The sequence below is a fragment of the Hyalella azteca genome, unplaced genomic scaffold (assembly GCF_000764305.2).
Source record: "Hyalella azteca isolate HAZT.00-mixed unplaced genomic scaffold, Hazt_2.0.2 contig6142, whole genome shotgun sequence".
NCBI classification, from domain to species: Eukaryota; Metazoa; Arthropoda; class Malacostraca; order Amphipoda; family Hyalellidae; genus Hyalella; species Hyalella azteca.
The window spans coordinates 34,888-53,139 of NW_025936310.1; the positions used below are offsets into that span (position 1 = coordinate 34,888).

General features: G+C 38.6%; 1 protein-coding gene across 1 annotated transcript; it reads right to left on the bottom strand.

The window, feature by feature from the left end:
* Positions 1-952: 952 nt before the first annotated feature.
* Positions 953-10,135, bottom strand: LOC108666791. Its single transcript, XM_018153717.2, has 4 exons — positions 10,112-10,135; positions 9,156-9,267; positions 4,412-4,498; positions 953-1,647 (listed from the first exon to the last, which is right to left on the bottom strand). Exons 1-4 carry the CDS (start codon positions 10,112-10,114, stop codon positions 1,346-1,348), a joined length of 504 nt encoding a protein of 167 aa, XP_018009206.2. The 5' UTR covers positions 10,115-10,135; the 3' UTR covers positions 953-1,345.
* Between the last annotated feature and the right edge of the window lie 8,117 nt (positions 10,136-18,252).

The following is an 18,252-nucleotide window of genomic DNA, read 5'->3' on the forward strand; positions in this document are numbered from 1 at the left end:
TAATGAAGTCTGTCTTAGAAAACCATATTCTTGAACATTGCGCGATTTTGTGAAATTGCTTTATCTTGAGCTTCGAATAACTCCGTATGGACGTGAGGCGAGTGGTGAAGAACCTAGTCCTCAGAATGTGGACAAAAGAAGAAGAGCTTCGAATATGAATGTACAAATGCTCCCTGAGAAAATTTTAATTTTCAGTTAACCACGAGATACATTAATAGTACGTCGAAAGTACATTAAATTTGACATAAGAAGGAAGAATTTATTGCCTCGAAAAAAATGTTCTGAATATGTTAAGAGAGCTTGAATTCGAATTAGTTGATTCTTTAGCTTTAAAGGTTAATAGGTCTAATTAAACGCACTCGAGACACGTTGCCGCGAGCGAGGGACACCTAAGTGGTTGGTAGTTACTTCGGGCGTGTGAACAGGTCTGTACATTGACACTAACTATGTGTCGTACATATCGTTGGTTTTATCTCCTATAGGTACGCCATTAATTGATAGCAATCGGAACCATGGGAGACTCAATCTAGAATGCCCTACTGTCGTGGATGTTCTATTTCCAAAATTGTCAGCAAGCGAAATTTTTCATTGTGATATGCAAAATATCGTACTTGTCTGTTATAAGTTGGTATTGTCGTTTCAGTTTACAAGTTGCCAGTAAAGCAACGAAAATTATGAACTACTTTCTTGAAACTACAGTTATCAGCCTAAAATAGTGTTAGTAATATACGGATTGCTCAAAACACGTTTGAATATCGTTGCATGCGTTGATAGTAGTAATTATTCGTGATAGTTCATTGGAAAAGAAGATACGTGCCTTGGTTTATTGATTCATTTGAGTTCTGCATTCAAAACTAGGACAAATAGAGATGTTCCAATTTATTCATTTTTAAGACTGACATTTCATTATTTAAAGAACGAGGCACAGAGTCTAAGAGTGGAACATATTAACAGCGCGTACCAATTGAATCCGTCCCCTCTATAGTATATTTTTTAAATTTTTTAGCGTTTATTTAGACTTTGGGGAATGAACTGAAATAATTCAGAGCGAAACAATTTTCAACTGAGTAAAAGATTTCTTCATGAGATATCAAAGTGCAGTGAAGATGTACAAAACTGTAGGGATTATTGTTTACGACACCGCTTCTGATAATATCATAGCACAAATACTTGCACTATTTCCAGCGACACAGCTCTGGAATAAGGGCACGGTAGATGACAGCTGGACGTCACCTCGAACCTAATTCTTTTATGACTATATAATCATTAGAGGAACTTCATTTCTAGTATTATAGGGTTAAATAATCTATCATAAGATCATGAGTAATGTTTTGTCACCAATCATCTAAGCATTTTTGCAAAGAGTGGCAGTGCACCCTAAAATACCGAGAGTGCGATTTCTGAGACGAACTGTGCCAGCGATGCTTTTTATGTAGGATGTGAGCACAACCGTTGAGGTGGTGAGATGCCAGTAGGTCAGGAAACCACGGAAGGATTCGGCAGCGACTCCTTCATCAGAACGGCTCGAGTCCAGCAAGGAACTTGCAATCTCTGCGTCTCCATTGTCATTACCCAGTGTCGGTAGAGCACGACGAGCCTCAAAGTCATGGCGCTTGCGACGTCTCGCACACTGACCGATCCGTGTAACTAGGGAATAGCAACTCATATTACAACAATCATTTCATGAAGCAAAATATCGTCTATCACCCTAGTGACTATAGTCTCATCACCCAACAAATATTCTCTCATAGGCTGCCATCATCAAGTTCAAAGTACGCAAATTATGACAAATCCATATATAATTTCGAATATAGACCAGTGGACCGACGGCCAGAGGTCAGCTGGCCGAAAGCACGCAGGTATGGCGGTCAGTCGGGTGGCCATTTGAGATCTCCAGTGGGGGTGAGAAGCTGATCTTGTGTGCCCGCCGCACTATAGCTAGGTGTTCTTCGGGACACGTTCTCATAAAAGACAAAGCAATTCATCGAGCAACGAGGACAGCCGACTACGAGGTGAATCTTATCCTGAGTGATGCTATCATCCCCAGCAACCCAATTTTTCTCTCTTTCCTATGTCATGTAGCAACCCAATTTTTCTCTGCATGTAGTTGAAGTAATGAGGGGTCAGTAAAGTAGTGAGGAAGGTCGATGATACAGAACCGTGCCGAGACTAAATCAGAAATGTCAGGACCAAAAAGTGAAGTTATAAGAGCGCTGTTCTCATTACCACGTGCGCACGCCGTGAGCTCTAACGAGATTATTCCACCTGCATGGAAGCTACCTTATAGTGCCGTATCAGTCGTGTTATATCACTGAGACCGGCGATGTACTCCTTTGTTTATTTAGATGTAACTTTCTTTTTAATCTAAGGAAAAGTTTTGCATCTTTTTGGAACTGAAGGTTTTCACGTACCTAACGAATAGATCAGATCGCCCCAGCCAGCAACCTGACATGTAAGTAAAGGGGCAACTGGAAAGGCTAAAAGGGAAATCCATCGTCTCAAGATGATTGATTGTTAAATTATCTTTAAAAGATAAAGTAGATTCATTGATCCGTAATCACTTCATTTATATGAAATTTTCACTCCATACTACTGTAGTTAAACATAGATATGGTAGAAACCGTCGCATGCATTCCGAACATTTTCCTCAGTGGACAAAGAAAATTTGATATTATCCGGAAGCAACCTGTATAGCTTTGTAGATGAGGATACCTCCACATGGAGGATACCATTGAACCACATTGAACCAACATTTAATCACATAAGCATTCTTCGCCGTATTTTGATTGGATATAAGAATTAAGATGGCTTAATTTCTTAAATTGCAAGTTTATCAAGAAAGAAAACAGGCAAAAAATTCACCATTTCTTATGCGAAAAAACGTTTCTGAGTCTAGTTCCATCGTCAGTTCAAAAACCTAAAACACAACTACAAACAATTAGCAAACCCTAATTCACATTGAAGATATTAAAACATGAATTGTTAAATTAAAACAAACATATATGAGGTAAACATGCCTGAGCAGGCAAATCTATTTATTTACTATTTCGAGGGGACATGAACAGGAGGTGGCATTTAGACATAGGCTTTTGTATGAAAACATACAGGGACTCTAAAATTCGTAGGTCAGAAAAACCGGTTGTTGGGGCTCTCAGAACACCCAACTAGCCTACAGGATCGTATAGGTTCTGGATATTAACGAGTACTTATTAAACACTTTATTACACTTTCAATAAACACAACAAATAATATAGAATAACTTCGGCACATTAACACTTCAACACTTCATCTTGGATGCATGGCTTTCGAGACTAACTCTTGACTCTGAGATTTGAGATTTGAGGCTTTCCTACAAAAGAAACAAATACAACAGATAAATAATAGTTACCTAAACATTAAAGTATTCATACATATATAACCTAAGTATTTACACAATTTGTTCACATCAATCTATTCACGTACATATATATTTACATGTCCACATCCTAACGCAGCACATACCTCCGCTCCGGCTTTCCACAACAGAATAATCTTATCACCTTCTCCTTCCGCACTTATAGCCTTCCGTAAACTCTAAACTAAAATGACAAATTAAAAATAATAAACCATTTTGGAACAAAAATTATCGCCTCGCATAACATTAAAATACCCAACTATTTCTATCCTTTACACGGTTGTGGAAGCTAAAACTCTAATATCACTACCGGATACCGGGACGTAGCACTACTCGGCATGAACGCGTACTCCTGAATGAGAGGAATGCGCAAGCAGGTTGCATGTTCTATATAGTTGTGCGCATCTGCGTATGTCGGTATGACATCACGCATTCTTTATACTAGGCTGGCAGAGCATAAAAGAAGGAGTTTTAGAACAGGAAACCTGCTTACGCATCCCCCTTCTTCAGCAGTGCTCGTTCATACCGCGCAGTGCAACGTCCCGGTGTCCGATGGTGATATTAGAATTTTAGCCTCCACAACCGGTTTTTCTGACCTGCTAATTTTAGAATCTCTGTAAGTTTAGTCTAAATGCCGCCTACAAATCATATCCCTTCGAAATAGTAAATAAATAGCTAAAATAGGTTTGTCTGCTCATGTTTACTCATTCTTTTTTGTTTTTATTTAACAATAATTATTTATATGTTTTAATATCTTTAATGTGAATTTTATTCTACTAATTGATTGTACTTGCGTTTTAGGTTTTTGAACTGGCGATCGAGCTGAACTCGCATAAGTAATGGTAAAGTTTATGCCCGTTTTCTTTGCTTTCAATTTCTTGATAAGCATTCCTGTCGTATAGGTGGTGACAGAAAGGATATGCGTTGATATACTTATTGAACGCACTTTCTAATGAAGAATTAGAGACCCGAAAAAAAGTATTAGTGATGGCGAACAGTGTAACTGAAAGTACTCACTGACAATGCAGGTCTGAGTGGTGGTGACGGTGGACAGATCGAGAATTCTGGTAGTCGTTTGTTCCCCAAAGCCAAAAAATCGAGCATCTGGAAAGTTAACATAACATAACATAGTCATTTCGGCGCTGAAGAGTAGGCCTGATGCGGCCTGTCGCCGATTCCTGAACTTTTCGTGACTTGTTCACTGAAGATCTAAAATCGTGTAATTTGACCGGATCTTTTCAAGACTCACAATGGTTGGAAATAACTACTAGACTTCCCCCAGGATCGATATGGCGCTAGGCATTTCAAGTCTGAACATATTTTTCCATAGCTTTATCTAGTCATGTTCTTGAACGCGTTCATACTCGGAGCGCCAACGATATAATCAGGGAGGCTGTTCCACATGTCGGTGAATCGAAGCGAGAAGAAATGTTGTCGCGTGGATAAGTTGCAGCGCAGTTTTTAACACGTTTTTCTTTACTCAGCTTCGCGTTTGTTTGTTTGTTTGTTTGTTGTTAACATTGACAACGAAAATTAGCCCACTTCCGATTGCTCTAGAGATCTGAAATTCGGCATGCAGGCTATTTTCGCATAACAATTTCAGATACAATCATAAAAACTAGCAATTAGAGACCTAAATTAGCTTAATTGAGTAAAAAAAAAATATATATATATATAGTACATATATAGTATGACGTGCGGGCGCTGACGTTATAGACGAGCAGGCGCCGACGCTGCGTATCAACGTACGTCAAGTCAAGTAAATTGGCTCGCAACAACGTTTTTCATGTGTAGCAACGGACTAAAAAGGAGAAAATAAAATAATAAAAAAAAAAAACTTAAAAAAAACACGTTTTTCTCGTGGACTAAAAAGTAAAAAATAAATTATGGCTCGCCCCAAAAAACGTGGGTCGGGCTGTACGTTAACCATCAAATTTCCAAAATTCGTGTGTTGTGTGCTTTTCGCTTTAATCAAAAATCTGCCCGACACACGTTTTTTTGAGGCGAATCATAATTTATTTTCTACTTTTTAGTCCACACGAAAAACGTGGTTTTTTAAAAAGTTTTTTTTAAGTATTTTATTTTATTTTTATTTCAAAATCGTTCAGATTTGTTAGTTATTGAATTGTTTACGATCATTTTCTTTTCCCACTTTTTTCGTCAACCTAATGATTTTATCTCGTTTAAATTTAGCACACTTCAGTAATTTAAGTGCGTTCAGTTGACATTCAAGCTCTACTTGTTATATATTCATTAGATCTGTACTAACTTACTCGCATTTTACATCCTTAGTCCTCGCATGAACCCAAAAAACGTGGGTCGGGCTGTACGTTAACCATCAAATTTCCAAAATTCGTGTGTTGTGTGCTTTTCGCTTTAATCATAAATCTGCCCGACACACGTTTTTTGGGGCGAGCCATAATTTATTTTTTACTTTTTAGTCCACAAGAAATACGTGTTTTTTTAAATTTTTTTTATTATTTTATTTAGTTTATTGCCATGGCCCCTGGTGTTGGTTCTTGTTTTAAATACTTGTAATCCTTCGGTGACCTTGTATAAACCATGAGCATACTTGTATACTTCAATGAGGTCCCCACGCAGACGTCGATAACATGCAGAGACTTGGAAGCTTCATAATCTTTCTTCATATGACTTTCACTTCAAGCCTGTAATTATCCTTGTTGCACATCTTTGAACATTCTCTATAAAATTTTTGTTCTTCAAATCTCGGTGATCACACGTTTCCAAACTCTAGATTCGGACGCACGACAGCAACAAACAATTGCTTCAACTCTTCTGCATCAAGGAACTCTTAGGAGCGCCTGATTACTCCAAGAAGTTTGTTGGATGCATTAGCTTGCGCTTCAACATGCTTTAAAAATTTCAGCTCCTTGTCGACATAAACTCCGAGATCTTTTTCCACACTAAACTTTTCAATCATTACTCTCTCGGGCAACCATGTCTTCTCATACTGTAATCTTGCTGTTCATTGTTCTTCCCGAGGTGAAGTATTTTACACTTGTCAGCATTAAACCCCAGCTGCCACGGATCAGCCCTGTTAACTAAACTGTCAAAATCATCTTGCAATTGCGCTTTATTTGACGCATCCTTCACTGTATTATAAACTTTTGTGTCGTCGGCATACATGGAGCACCCGCTGGACACTACTTATGGCAGATCGTTAATAAAAGCAACGAACAAAATAGGCCCGAGAACGCTTCCTTGTGGCACGCCACTGCGCACTAATGCCCAGTCTAACACGGTTTCGTTAATACTGACACGTTGTCGTCTACCTACTAGAAAATCTTAGAAAATCTTACCTACGTTCCACTCAATTCCCAAAGACTTCACTTTACGTAAAAGCCACTCATGCGGAACACTATCAAATGTTTTGGAAAAATCGAGGTACAATGCATCAACTGGCTCCCTTTCGTCCGCAACAGGCGAGTCCAATCGTTCAACGTAGACAATAAGTGAGTGTTGCAGGACCTACCGGCAATAAAACCATGTTGACAATCTGATGGGAAATGGTGAACAGTCAAGTAATCGATAATCCTATCCCTCACAACAGATTCCATTACCTTTTAAACAACACTTGTCAGACTGAAAGGGCGATAGTTACCGGGGCTACTTTTGTCACCTTTTTTGAACAATGGTGTTACTTGAGCTTCTTTCCATCGGACGGCAAAGTTCCTTCGTTCAAGGTTTTTTGAAAGAATACTGTCAATGGGCCGGCCAGAACGGCTGCTAATTCTTTGAGCAATCTGGGATAGAAGCCGTCTGGTCCACGTGACATGTTGGGATTTGGAGCTACGCAGGCACTTGAGAACCTCTTCTTCGTGTATTTCAAAATCTGTTAACTTCGTGCCGACTGGGCGCTCCTCAATATTTGGAATACTGTTCTAGTACTCATTTGTGTACATACTGCTGAAGGATTGATTAAGTACGTTAGCCTTGCGTTCATCGAAGAAAATTTTTCGTTGGTCTACTTTCAAATCAGATATACCGTTGTTTCTCTTACACTTCGAAGTTGCGTACAAAAAGAAGGCTTTCGGGTTCTTTTTTTCATTTTTAGCAATTTTTTTCGAAGTTTTTCACTGCAGTGCGACAGACTTTTTAGCTTGATTTCGAGCTCTTGCAAACAGATTATAATCAGAATCGCTGCGAGTTCGTAAATAACGCTTGTAAGCTTCCTTCTTGGTCTTTAGCTGAGCTTTAATAGTACTGTTCATCCACTGGGACTTTTTGACTCCTCCAAGCGTAATCTTAGGTACACAGGCAAAAAATGCAGACATAACCGTGTCATTGATAAATGGCCATGAATCAGCCACATTCATGTCCTACAGTCCGAAATATTCGCCGCATTCATCGCTTCACGGAATTTATCATAGGCGCCTTTTGCAAAGTTCAAACGTTCACTTTTCCGAAGCGTCTTTTCTGCACAGCACTTAAAACTGAAAAACAATGATTGGTGTTAGCTTTTGCCCAACGGAGCCTCGTGGCGAAGCTCATCTATAATTGATTCTTCACTAGAAAACACTAGATCTAAATATTGGGGCTCTGTTTGCCTCCTACACTGGGTTGGCTTGGTGATGTCATATTAAAAATGAGTCTCGCGCAGACTCCAAGAACAGGGATACTGGGTGATTCCCAGATTCATCTGCCCAATCTATTTCTGGATTGTTAAAGTCACCAACGAGCAACGTATGCGACCTGCTGAATTAAGTCATGCTCGGTATAAGGCTGTTTAGTACTTTATCGTTATCAGAGGAGCTGTTAGGTGATCTATTAAGGACCCCTGTGAGGAGGCTATCCTTGCTTTTAGAGTAAGTTTGCACCACACTGATTCCCTAGCTGATTGACCCTCTGCAGATACCTTAACTTGCTGTGCCCCATAAGATGTTCTAACCCACAGAGCTACGCCACTACTGAATTGCTCTTTATTTAAGTTATGAAAACAATCAAAACCTGGCAACTGAAATTCAACAGGTACAATTTCCCCCCGTGGTTTTTAGGGAGTGTTTCTGTTATACAAATAATGTCTATACACTCGTTTGCGATCACAGTTAACAGTTCACTTTTTTTGTTCAAAACGGAATCCGAGTTCGTGTAAAAATATTTTAAAACTTTTTGCGCACTTTCGCTTTGATGTATGCAGTCCGAACATAACATTAATTTGGAAGATTTCTGTTATTTCTTAGAAATAGGGTAGAAAAACTAAATTAACTAGATTGCGAGGCAACGGCGAAAGCTAGGCAGCGCTAATAAAATAAAATTATACAATTACACTGGTACGCCGTTATTTCAACAGAAATATTCAAGATATTGGAACCCTTACCACATATAGTGCGTGCACAGCGCTGTCGCACCAGTCGCAACATATTAACTGAAACGAATTTCGACCCACCAAGAGCTTGCCAACTTCTAGGTGTAAAATTTTCCGCTGTTAACGCCGTATCAACATAATGGCACATTCAGCACCGGGTAATTTCTTGAATTTGTGTCTCATTCTTCATCGAATTAGTAAACGCAGATTTTAGAAAACCTACTGAATTCTAATCATCCGATATTATTGCAGTAATAAATGACTACATAATGATCATATTACTGACCTGTCATGCATAAGCTTCCTCATGTAAAAACTGGCTATTGCAAGAAATATTTTTCTTCACGTGTTTATCAAGCTGAAAAAGTTTGAATTTTATTTGAATAATTCAATAATATTCAATGATATACGATTTTAAGGAACCATACGCCCCACCAATTCGCGGCGTCGTCATTTTCGCTCCCTTCGGCATCGCCACCCCCATTGTGGCTGTCGTCGCCATTGCCGCCATTGCGAGGAACAAAAGAGAAGAAGACGTGCCTAGCATCTGTGAATATTCATGAAAAAACATTAAAATATATTAGTATTCTCCGTTATTAGCATTCTAAATTTTGTGATATATTTTTTTCTTGGGGTTTAGTGAGATGAGAACCATTTTACACTACGTGGAAATCATTTCAGACTTGTAAAAATACTCTGAAATAAACTGTATAATACTTAAGGTTGATGGGAAATCAAGGAAATTTGAAACACCAGTTAACTATAGATTGTTAGTTAGAAAATAAACAAAGTTGTATCTGTTAATGGACTAGGCTGCCTCGTGTGGGATAAGTTTAAAATATATGACTAGAAAAATATTATTAAGAATGTTTCCATAAATTGATCAAGTCCCTGCAGGGAGTTCAAAGTAAAATTTTGAAACTCTATTCAACTCCAAGCTTATGAATCGATGCCTGTTGGAGCATAATTTTTAGACAATAATGACATGTACAATTTCGATGGGTGACAATGACATCGTGTATGTAGGAATCGACATAATATACACCTGTTGATTTTTTTGGGAAATTTTTTAATCGTAGAATAAATCCGAAAAAAACGAATTGAATGAATGTAAGTTGCAATTTTTTTCAAAAAACAGCAGGATTAAGTAAATTATAAGTTTTGTTTGTGTTCAATTTAATTTTCATAATCAGCAGGAGTAACCACAAAAAAGTGATTATCAAATTGTACAATCTTTGCATAGAAATTTGACTTATTGTATTGGAAAAAGATTTCTCATTATTATAAGTATTTTAATTATTTTGCAATCATTTTTTATGGTATACTGCGCTCTTTAAAATTGTCTATTCGATTTCACGGCTGATCATTTCAACTTAACGAATTTTCCATACCATTTTTAATCCATCTTCTTTTGTTTCAACATATCTCGTTTGAATTTTTATTGAGAATTATTTTAACATGATAAAAACCTGGAAATAATTGATGTTTTATTTTTTAAATTGCTTCTACAATCCCATTGCGAGATGTACAGACCCACCATGCTTTAGCGATCACCAGAAAGGAAGTGCTCCTTGCAAATGATTCTTTAATAATAGTTCATATTTGCTGGTGTTAAGAATTTTATCTTAAATTTCCTCATCATTTTACAATTCGTTTTCCTCGAGGAAGTGAACTTTTAATTGTTTGAATGTTCTTGTATTAATGAACTTTAGACTGCAGAAAATGTATAAAAACAAGTACAACGTACTTCTTATCTCGTTCTGACGCGAAAAGTCAAAACTTGGCGATTGGTCCGTCTAAACTTGATTAAATGAACACGTCTCCACTGTTACTTTAAGATATATTAAAACGGTACCAGTTTTATGATAGGAGTATTGGGGCATTGAAAATTTTATGTGCATCTATAGTGCATACTTTCTACAAATTATTGTGTCAATTAACGACCGCAATAGAATGGAATCATATACCTGATCGCTGAAGCACTATAATAACCCTAATTTTAGGATTCACAAAATAATAAAAGCATTAGTTGCTAATGTGGAATAACCAGCGATTTCGTTTAAGTGTCAATATAGTAGGTATAAATATTTTATCCCATCATAAACATTCCTCCACCTATTGAAGGGACACGGTGCATTTCTTTCGAATGTCCTAAGTTAATAAATAACTACTACTAATCTAATTATAATTCTATACATAATAACATGAAAGTAATTTGGATTTTTAGGCTGAAATACCTCTAATTCAAATTTCTTCTATTGAGAAAGCTCACTAGCTGGGCCGACGTGCGGAGAGCTGCACGGGCTCACAAACAATATTAATTCCTCACCGCACGCATTTCCAGATACTTGGTCAAGCGGGCATCCCGCAAGACGAACCTTATCGTAAAACTGTGAACTACACTCACACAAACAGATTAAAAACGAAAAGAAAATCCCGTGCATGGACTAACGACACTAAAACTCATCACGTGGTGTGACGGGAAACACAAATGAATGAAACTTACTGGGAGACTTGATACGTACTTGAGGTATGTGTGGAGAGAGGGTCACATAACAGAAAAGCAGTCTCTGCAGCAACGTCCCGTTACTATAATCAGGCTGGCCCAGTCAGCTGTATCATCAGAAGTAAATTGACTTGGATGTACTTCGGTCAAAAATCCAATATTGCCTTCACGTTATTATCTACATAAGAATAATTAGATAATTTGTAGTATTCATTCATTTACATCATTTTTAGATCTTTGAAAATAATGCACATGTCCATTCGGTGTAGGAATGTTCGTGATGTGAATAGATTATTTAAAATTACCAGTGACATACCTAAATGAAACCGCTTGCTATTCATGATTTGCAAATCATGCTGGCCTCACTGAAGCCTAGAAATAATACTTAATACTCAAGTACGAAAAAAACACTCAGTACGAAAAAAGCGTTTCAATACCCCGAAATTCCCGAAATAAAACTAATGGTGTTTTATTGTTTTTAAAAAATAACTGTGAACGCGTGTTCCTTGAATCAAGTTTAGATGGACCAATCGGCAAGCTTTAATTAACACGTTTTTCTTAGCTCGCTTTCGTGTCTGTGATGATCAAATCTTGCAATCGATATTTCACCAACTTTCCCAAACCGGAACAAAGAGAAATACTTACCGCCGAAATCGCCTATATCTACTTAAAGCATAGTCATGGTTACAATCACTACATCACGACTAAAAGGGAATTAGAAATAAAGTAGAAGTAGAAACCCTTTCTCTAATCAAAATGACGTATCCGGGATATCTGCACTAAGCCCTTCTACCTCTTCCAAACAGATTAACAATGCCTCAAATAATGAATTGCCACCTCCTTCAATCTTGCCTAATGAAGTCAGACCTGGAGGTAACTCACTCGAATCTCTCAGTGACTTGCTCTCTTCAATAGGACATACAATGCGAGACATGGTATCAGCTGCCTCATTATCTTTCCCTGGTCGGTATCTAATGACAAAGTCAAATTCTGCAAGTTCATTCAAAGTGCGCATTATTCTGGAATTTTCCCTTGCCAAATTATGCAAATATATTAATGGTTTGTGGTCGGTAAATAAAATGAATGGTACTGCAAACAAAAAAGCTCTAAAAGTTTGTACACCCCATCTAATTGCCGTCAATTCTCGTTCGATGGTCGAATACCGTCTCTGAGTTGCAGTAAATGTTCTAGATGAATATGCTATGGTTCGGTACCCTCCCTTTTGCCTCTGCATCAAGCATGCTCCGGCACCTACACTACACATCAACATACAATTCTAAACGTTCTGCTGACTCTGAATAAATGGGGAATCTAAGAGCTACATCATTCAACAAAGCATCTTTCAATGCATCGAATGCATCATTCATCTTTGGAGTCCAACTTAACACTTCTTTCTTTGGCCCTCCCGTCAATTCTGTCAATGGCTTTGCAATGATTGAACACTTTTCTATAAATTTACGTTGAAAATTTACTAATCCCAGAAACTGTCTCAATTGCGTAACTGTAGTAGGTTTAGGATAATTCCTAATCTTGTCAATGAATTCTGGCGATTTTCATATCCCTTCTGCTCCTATCACGTGCCCCCAAAAATAAACAGATCCCTTAAAAAACTCACACTTCTGGACTTTAATTTTGATACCATTCTTACTTAGTGTAGTAAGGACTTTCTTTACTAGTACAAGATGTTCTTCGAATGTTTCTGTCATAATGAAAATATCGTCAATATAAACAAGACGTCACAGAAGCTTCCCGATCTAATAAATTTATTCCGTTATTAACCAAAACCTTAATGCGACACAAACTTTTACCAGCCACACTATCAATCATTGTCTGAACATCAGTCAAGTTAATCTCAAGTGGTACACACATGAAACTAGCTGGATTAAGACATGAAATATTCACCTGACAGCTTTGAGACTAACCTGAACATTGTGGCGTCTTATTGTCACTCACAGGTCAATTAGGCACTATATAGGGGACTGCTGTCGTGTGGTTCCGAGGGCTGTGCAACAGCAGGCACAGGCTCGTACTGCTGGCGGTCGTGTCTCAGGTTCGAGGTCTGTCGGAAATGCTCCTTATCTTGCTCAACTCGGGCAGTGCGATGTTCCTTGCTGTTCGTATCACCATTACTGTGGTCGTTACCACAGTTGCCGTTGTTAACTTCGTTCTGGTTTGCTTCATCCACTAGAGCTGAAAATCTATTTAGCCGTGGTCCGAGGATGGTTTACGTTCACGCTCCGGCTTTACCTCCTTTGAGCAGGAGCGTTGGAGTTTAACGGTCTCCTTGCATTCAAGTTATCACTGGCTCTACGGTTTGAAACCTCGTTCACCGGATGGCGGTCGTGCGGTGGTTGTGATGCTGTTAGGCGTTCGTTCTCACTTCTGGCTCCACGAGGTCTATACGCAGGGCATTGTCGTACATAATGATCGGAGGAGCCACAAATAAAACACTCTCCTCTCAATTTTCTGCACTCGCGAGCATGATGACCAATGCGTCCACAGAGTCGGCAAGCTGAACCGCCACGTTCAGGAGCAGAAGGCAAACAAGCTTGAAGTCTGCGTATATTCCTGGACTCTGTGTTCTGCGGGCTCCTTGACGATGACATGGCGGAACGATATGCTGATCTTGTAGATGTCATATCTCTGCTAGGAATCAAATCGGAGACCTGATCAGATGCACCGCTCTTCTTAGTCTGATTTAAATTGACAAGCATTTCTGGCATGGCTTCGCAGTTTCTGGCTTCCTTGGCACTCTCGATGTCGAAATGACGCGCACACTTCTTAACAAGTTCCCACGTGAATTTCTCTCCTTTCATGCTGTGACTCAATTTTAGCGATTTCAAGGCCTTCTTAAAGTTATTGGGGACACAGTTCGTGAATTTATCCATCAGCTTCTTGCTTTGGTTCACCTTGCGTCGCGGATAAGCTAGCCGGTACAAGCGCTCGAGGCGATCACAAAATAGATGAATCGGTACTTCTTTGGTACAGCGAGCCTTGGTAAAGTTCATTTCATTCTTCTCGCGGCGCAACTCTTTTACATCCTCATTCCAGTCGCTTAGTTTCCTCTTGACATCGTTGTAGGAGTCATCAACTTCTCTCATAGGCTTGAATGCTCCCTTCAAATTCAACTCAAGCTGACCGATCCACATGTCTCTGTCGCCTCTGAAGTTGTTCTCGCAGAAGGTTTCGAAGCGATGCAGATATGCCTTCAAATGTTGCCCTGAACCATGCCAACACGTACATTCTAATCGTGCCAACACATTCTAACCATGCCAACACATTTAACCATTCCCCAACCATACCTTGGGATTTCACATGATCAGCATTCTTCCTCTTGATGTTCCTCTTCTTCAACACGATCTTTTCATCCGACGAACTGCTGTTCTCTCCGCTGCCCTCTATATCACACCCTGAGTAACTCGCTTCATCACTGGCGAAACTCTTCTCGGCTTCGCACTCTTCTTCACTGGCACTGTTCTTTTCACGTGGTTGGGTAACTCTACTAACACGTTTTTTCGGCACCGCTCCGCCTCGTTCCCAATCGACAGCTCCCGCACTCACATTGCTTGCTTTCTTCTGTGTCGTCGTTGAGCCACTGGTCACACCTAAGCTTAGAAAAGGACACCATGCATCGCGAAATTCTTGTAATCGAGTTTTAGACGACAATGGCAACCTATGTTCCACATTTTTAAGATTGGTCAAGAATTTGCCTATGTTTACCAAGTTATCCTCGATAAAATTCTCCACTAAGTCCTGGCTTAACAATTCGCCATTTTCCTTAAAAGTTGGCGGCAAGGCACAAACGCTATCCATATTTAGTGTGAACGTGCAAAGAAAATACCACAAGATAGGGCGGAAAAACACTTCTTAAATTAGGTGGTCAAGCCGAGCAAAAGGAAAGCCTCCGTGTAGTTTTCAAATGAAAAAAATAAATGAATGCACCAATGAACACTTAAAATACAATTTCCACAACACTTTCACGATCACAGGTCACTGCACAAGTCACGGTACCATTTATGTTGGGCCCGTTGGGGCTCTCAGAACACCCAACTAGCAACTAGCCTACATGATCGTATAGGTTCTGCATATTGATGAATACTTATAAAACACTTTATTAACACACTTTCAAATGAACACAATTAAATACTCAATAATTAATATCAGCACATTAACACTACACTTCATCTTGGATGCTTTTCTTGTGATACTAAGTCTTGACTTTAGTCTAACTCTTGGATTCGAGTCTAACTGTAGATTTGAGAACTATTGCAAGGTCTGAGATTTGAGGAACAAGCTATTGGTCTGAGATTTGAGGCTTTCCTACAAAAGAAATAAATAAAAGAAGAAAGTACACTCTAAACTAAAATGACTATATAAAATTCTGGGTAATGAAGAACTTATACCATGAGTACACCTATAGTTAAATAATAATGATTTCTATCCCTTACAGCCAGGTTTGGAGTTTCGCTGCTAATATTTGCTGTTATCTTAATATCGTAAGATAATTAACTGTAGCGTCCACCGTTTGAATATCATTATGCACTTCATAACTGCGGAACAACTCAAATTATCACTTCGTATGATGTCTCACACCATCTAATGTTTGAACCAGCTTGCCATTTTTAGGAGATAACTACTCAATATGTGACCCAGTTCCATCACAACTATAAAATCGTGATTTTTAAAGCCGTTTGCGATCCTTCAAATTTTGAATCTTGAAAATATTAAATTTATAAAACATCAATATTATTCAAATCTTCAAAATATGGAAATATTAAAATGTAACAGACAGCATTGACAGAAGTATTTATGAGTGCTACATGCCGGGTAGTTACAAACAGGAAAGAAAAGACGAATTTCGAACATTATATATTTGTGAAATCGTAAAAAATACTCTCCAGTTAGTTTTTTTTAATGTAAAATGATTTTTGGACCGTTGAACTTAATGCCATCTCAAGGTATGTACGTTTCTTTCGTACCTGGAACAGTAGTTTCGGTAAAATATATATTCTGCTGATGGTCCTAATTTTTAAAGAGTAGAAAATATTTTTATTTTGGCACGGGAAAGGCTAGCATTTCTTCATCAGTCGTGTAAGGCAGATGTGGTTTGAAGGTCGCTTGATTGCAGCTGCTAGCGAGTGTTACATTCAACAACACTAAAATCAATTAAGATCAAGCTGAATAGAAATTAACAGTTGACGATTCTATGCAGAAAGCGCCGGAGTTATCCAATTTATGTTATTTGCTATATAACAAATATGACAGAGAACTTATTCATCAACAAATATGCAACATTATATGACAAAAAGATATGACGATAATTCGAACATATAACGAAATACAGAAACCCATAGTAACGTTCAACCGTTTGAACTTTCTACACCGACTTAGTGCAGCCATCGTTCTTTGTCCTCACACCTTAAATAATTTCCTTCCCTCATAAAACGGTTTATATTTTTGTCTTCCTCCTCACAACCTCCTACAGACTCTTCTCGGCCTCCTTTCAGCCAAAATTATCCTTTCAACCTCATTTATACTGCCTATATCAACATTTCAACCTCGTTTCATACTCCATTCAACCTTCCCCTAACCACGTTTCAAACTGAATTCAACCACTACTTAACTGAGCCTCAAATCTCAACCGTCAACCAGAGCGACCAGCATCTTCTTGTAGTCTCCAATACCCGGGTGAAATACTGATATATTTTTTGTCCATCCCTTTCATTACTACTGTGTTGAATCTTCCCGGTGTTTAATTAATGCATGCTTGTTAGCTGTAAGGGAAATTCACCCATTGTCAGATCTTTATTGTGGTCAAAAATTATTTCTTGTTATACGGTATAATGTTACCGGTAAAGTTGGCTACCGTGTCGCGTGTGTTGACGTGGCATCACCGGGTTGAAGTCAGCGTTAGGATACCATTCATTATTTCGTTGAGACTTGGTCGGAGCGCACCTTCCTTTCACTGTGCTCTAGTGACTGTGTAGCGTCCCTAGTAGGTGAGTTGCAGTGGAGATATAAGATAGGCTAATTCTGTGTTGTAATTCAGCTTTTGAACTTATCAATAAGTGTTGACCAACCCGCTAATTTGAATTGAATAACTGTTAATTAATAGTGTTGTGTATTTATCTGCGTAACTAGAGTAGCTCACCACCATTGTTTTGCAGGATCGATTTCTTGCCTGGTCAACAAGTACGGCTCCTACGTAGGCCGACGACTGCGGTGCTTCTAGGGAAGTGTCCGCCACATTCAAGTTTCTACCGGTCCAGACACCTACTGCGTGTTTACTCACAGCTGATGCTGTGCATCTTGTTGAACACTCCTTACTGTACTGTGTGCCGTCAGCATATAGTGTCATCTGTGTATTGCCTTCAGCATAGTGTTATCTGTGTATTGCCATCAGCATATAGTATTATCTGTGTATTGCCTTCAGCTTATAGTGTCGTCTGTGTATGGCCTTCAGCATATAGTGTCATTTGCGTGTTGCCTTCAGCATATTATGTCCTAAGCTTATTGTGCCTTCAACATATTGTTTATAAAGTTACGTATATTTTCAGTTCCGTGTTCGTATGTTTTCAGTTCCGAATATTTTCAGTTCCGCCTATTATTCGTAGTTATCTGTTCATGTTATAAACTGTTAATTAGTTAAAGTGTTCTGTTACCTAGTCATTATTGTTGTAGTTGTCTCTGGTTAATAGATACTTGTTTATTTGGCTTTCATTTTTCCTTTGTTGAGGTTCGGCGGTAGTCGTGGGCTCAAATTTATCGAATCTATTTGGAGTCGTCCTGATTTGAACTTTACATTAGCCTTCCAGGTTCGCTTGACCGGAGATTCTTTCATTGACGCGCCAAACAAACCAGCTCGTCGAAAACCCCGCTACCTACTGAACTAAAGAATCAATCGAGATATAAGTTTCGATAACTCAAAGGAAAGATAGAGTTGATTGTTGTTGTGAATAAATATTAAAGTAATACAACTATTCTTCAGTGATACCCCTTCCATAAAATAAATCGAAGATCTATCAT

Coding starts and splice junctions, on each gene's coding strand:
- LOC108666791 (XM_018153717.2), bottom strand. Junction 4,499..9,155: donor AATGACGACGCCGCGAATTG/GTGGGGCGTATG, acceptor TTAACTTTCCAG/ATGCTCGATTTTTTGGCTTT. Junction 1,648..4,411: donor CACTCAGACCTGCATTGTCA/GTGAGTACTTTC, acceptor GCTATTCCCTAG/TTACACGGATCGGTCAGTGT.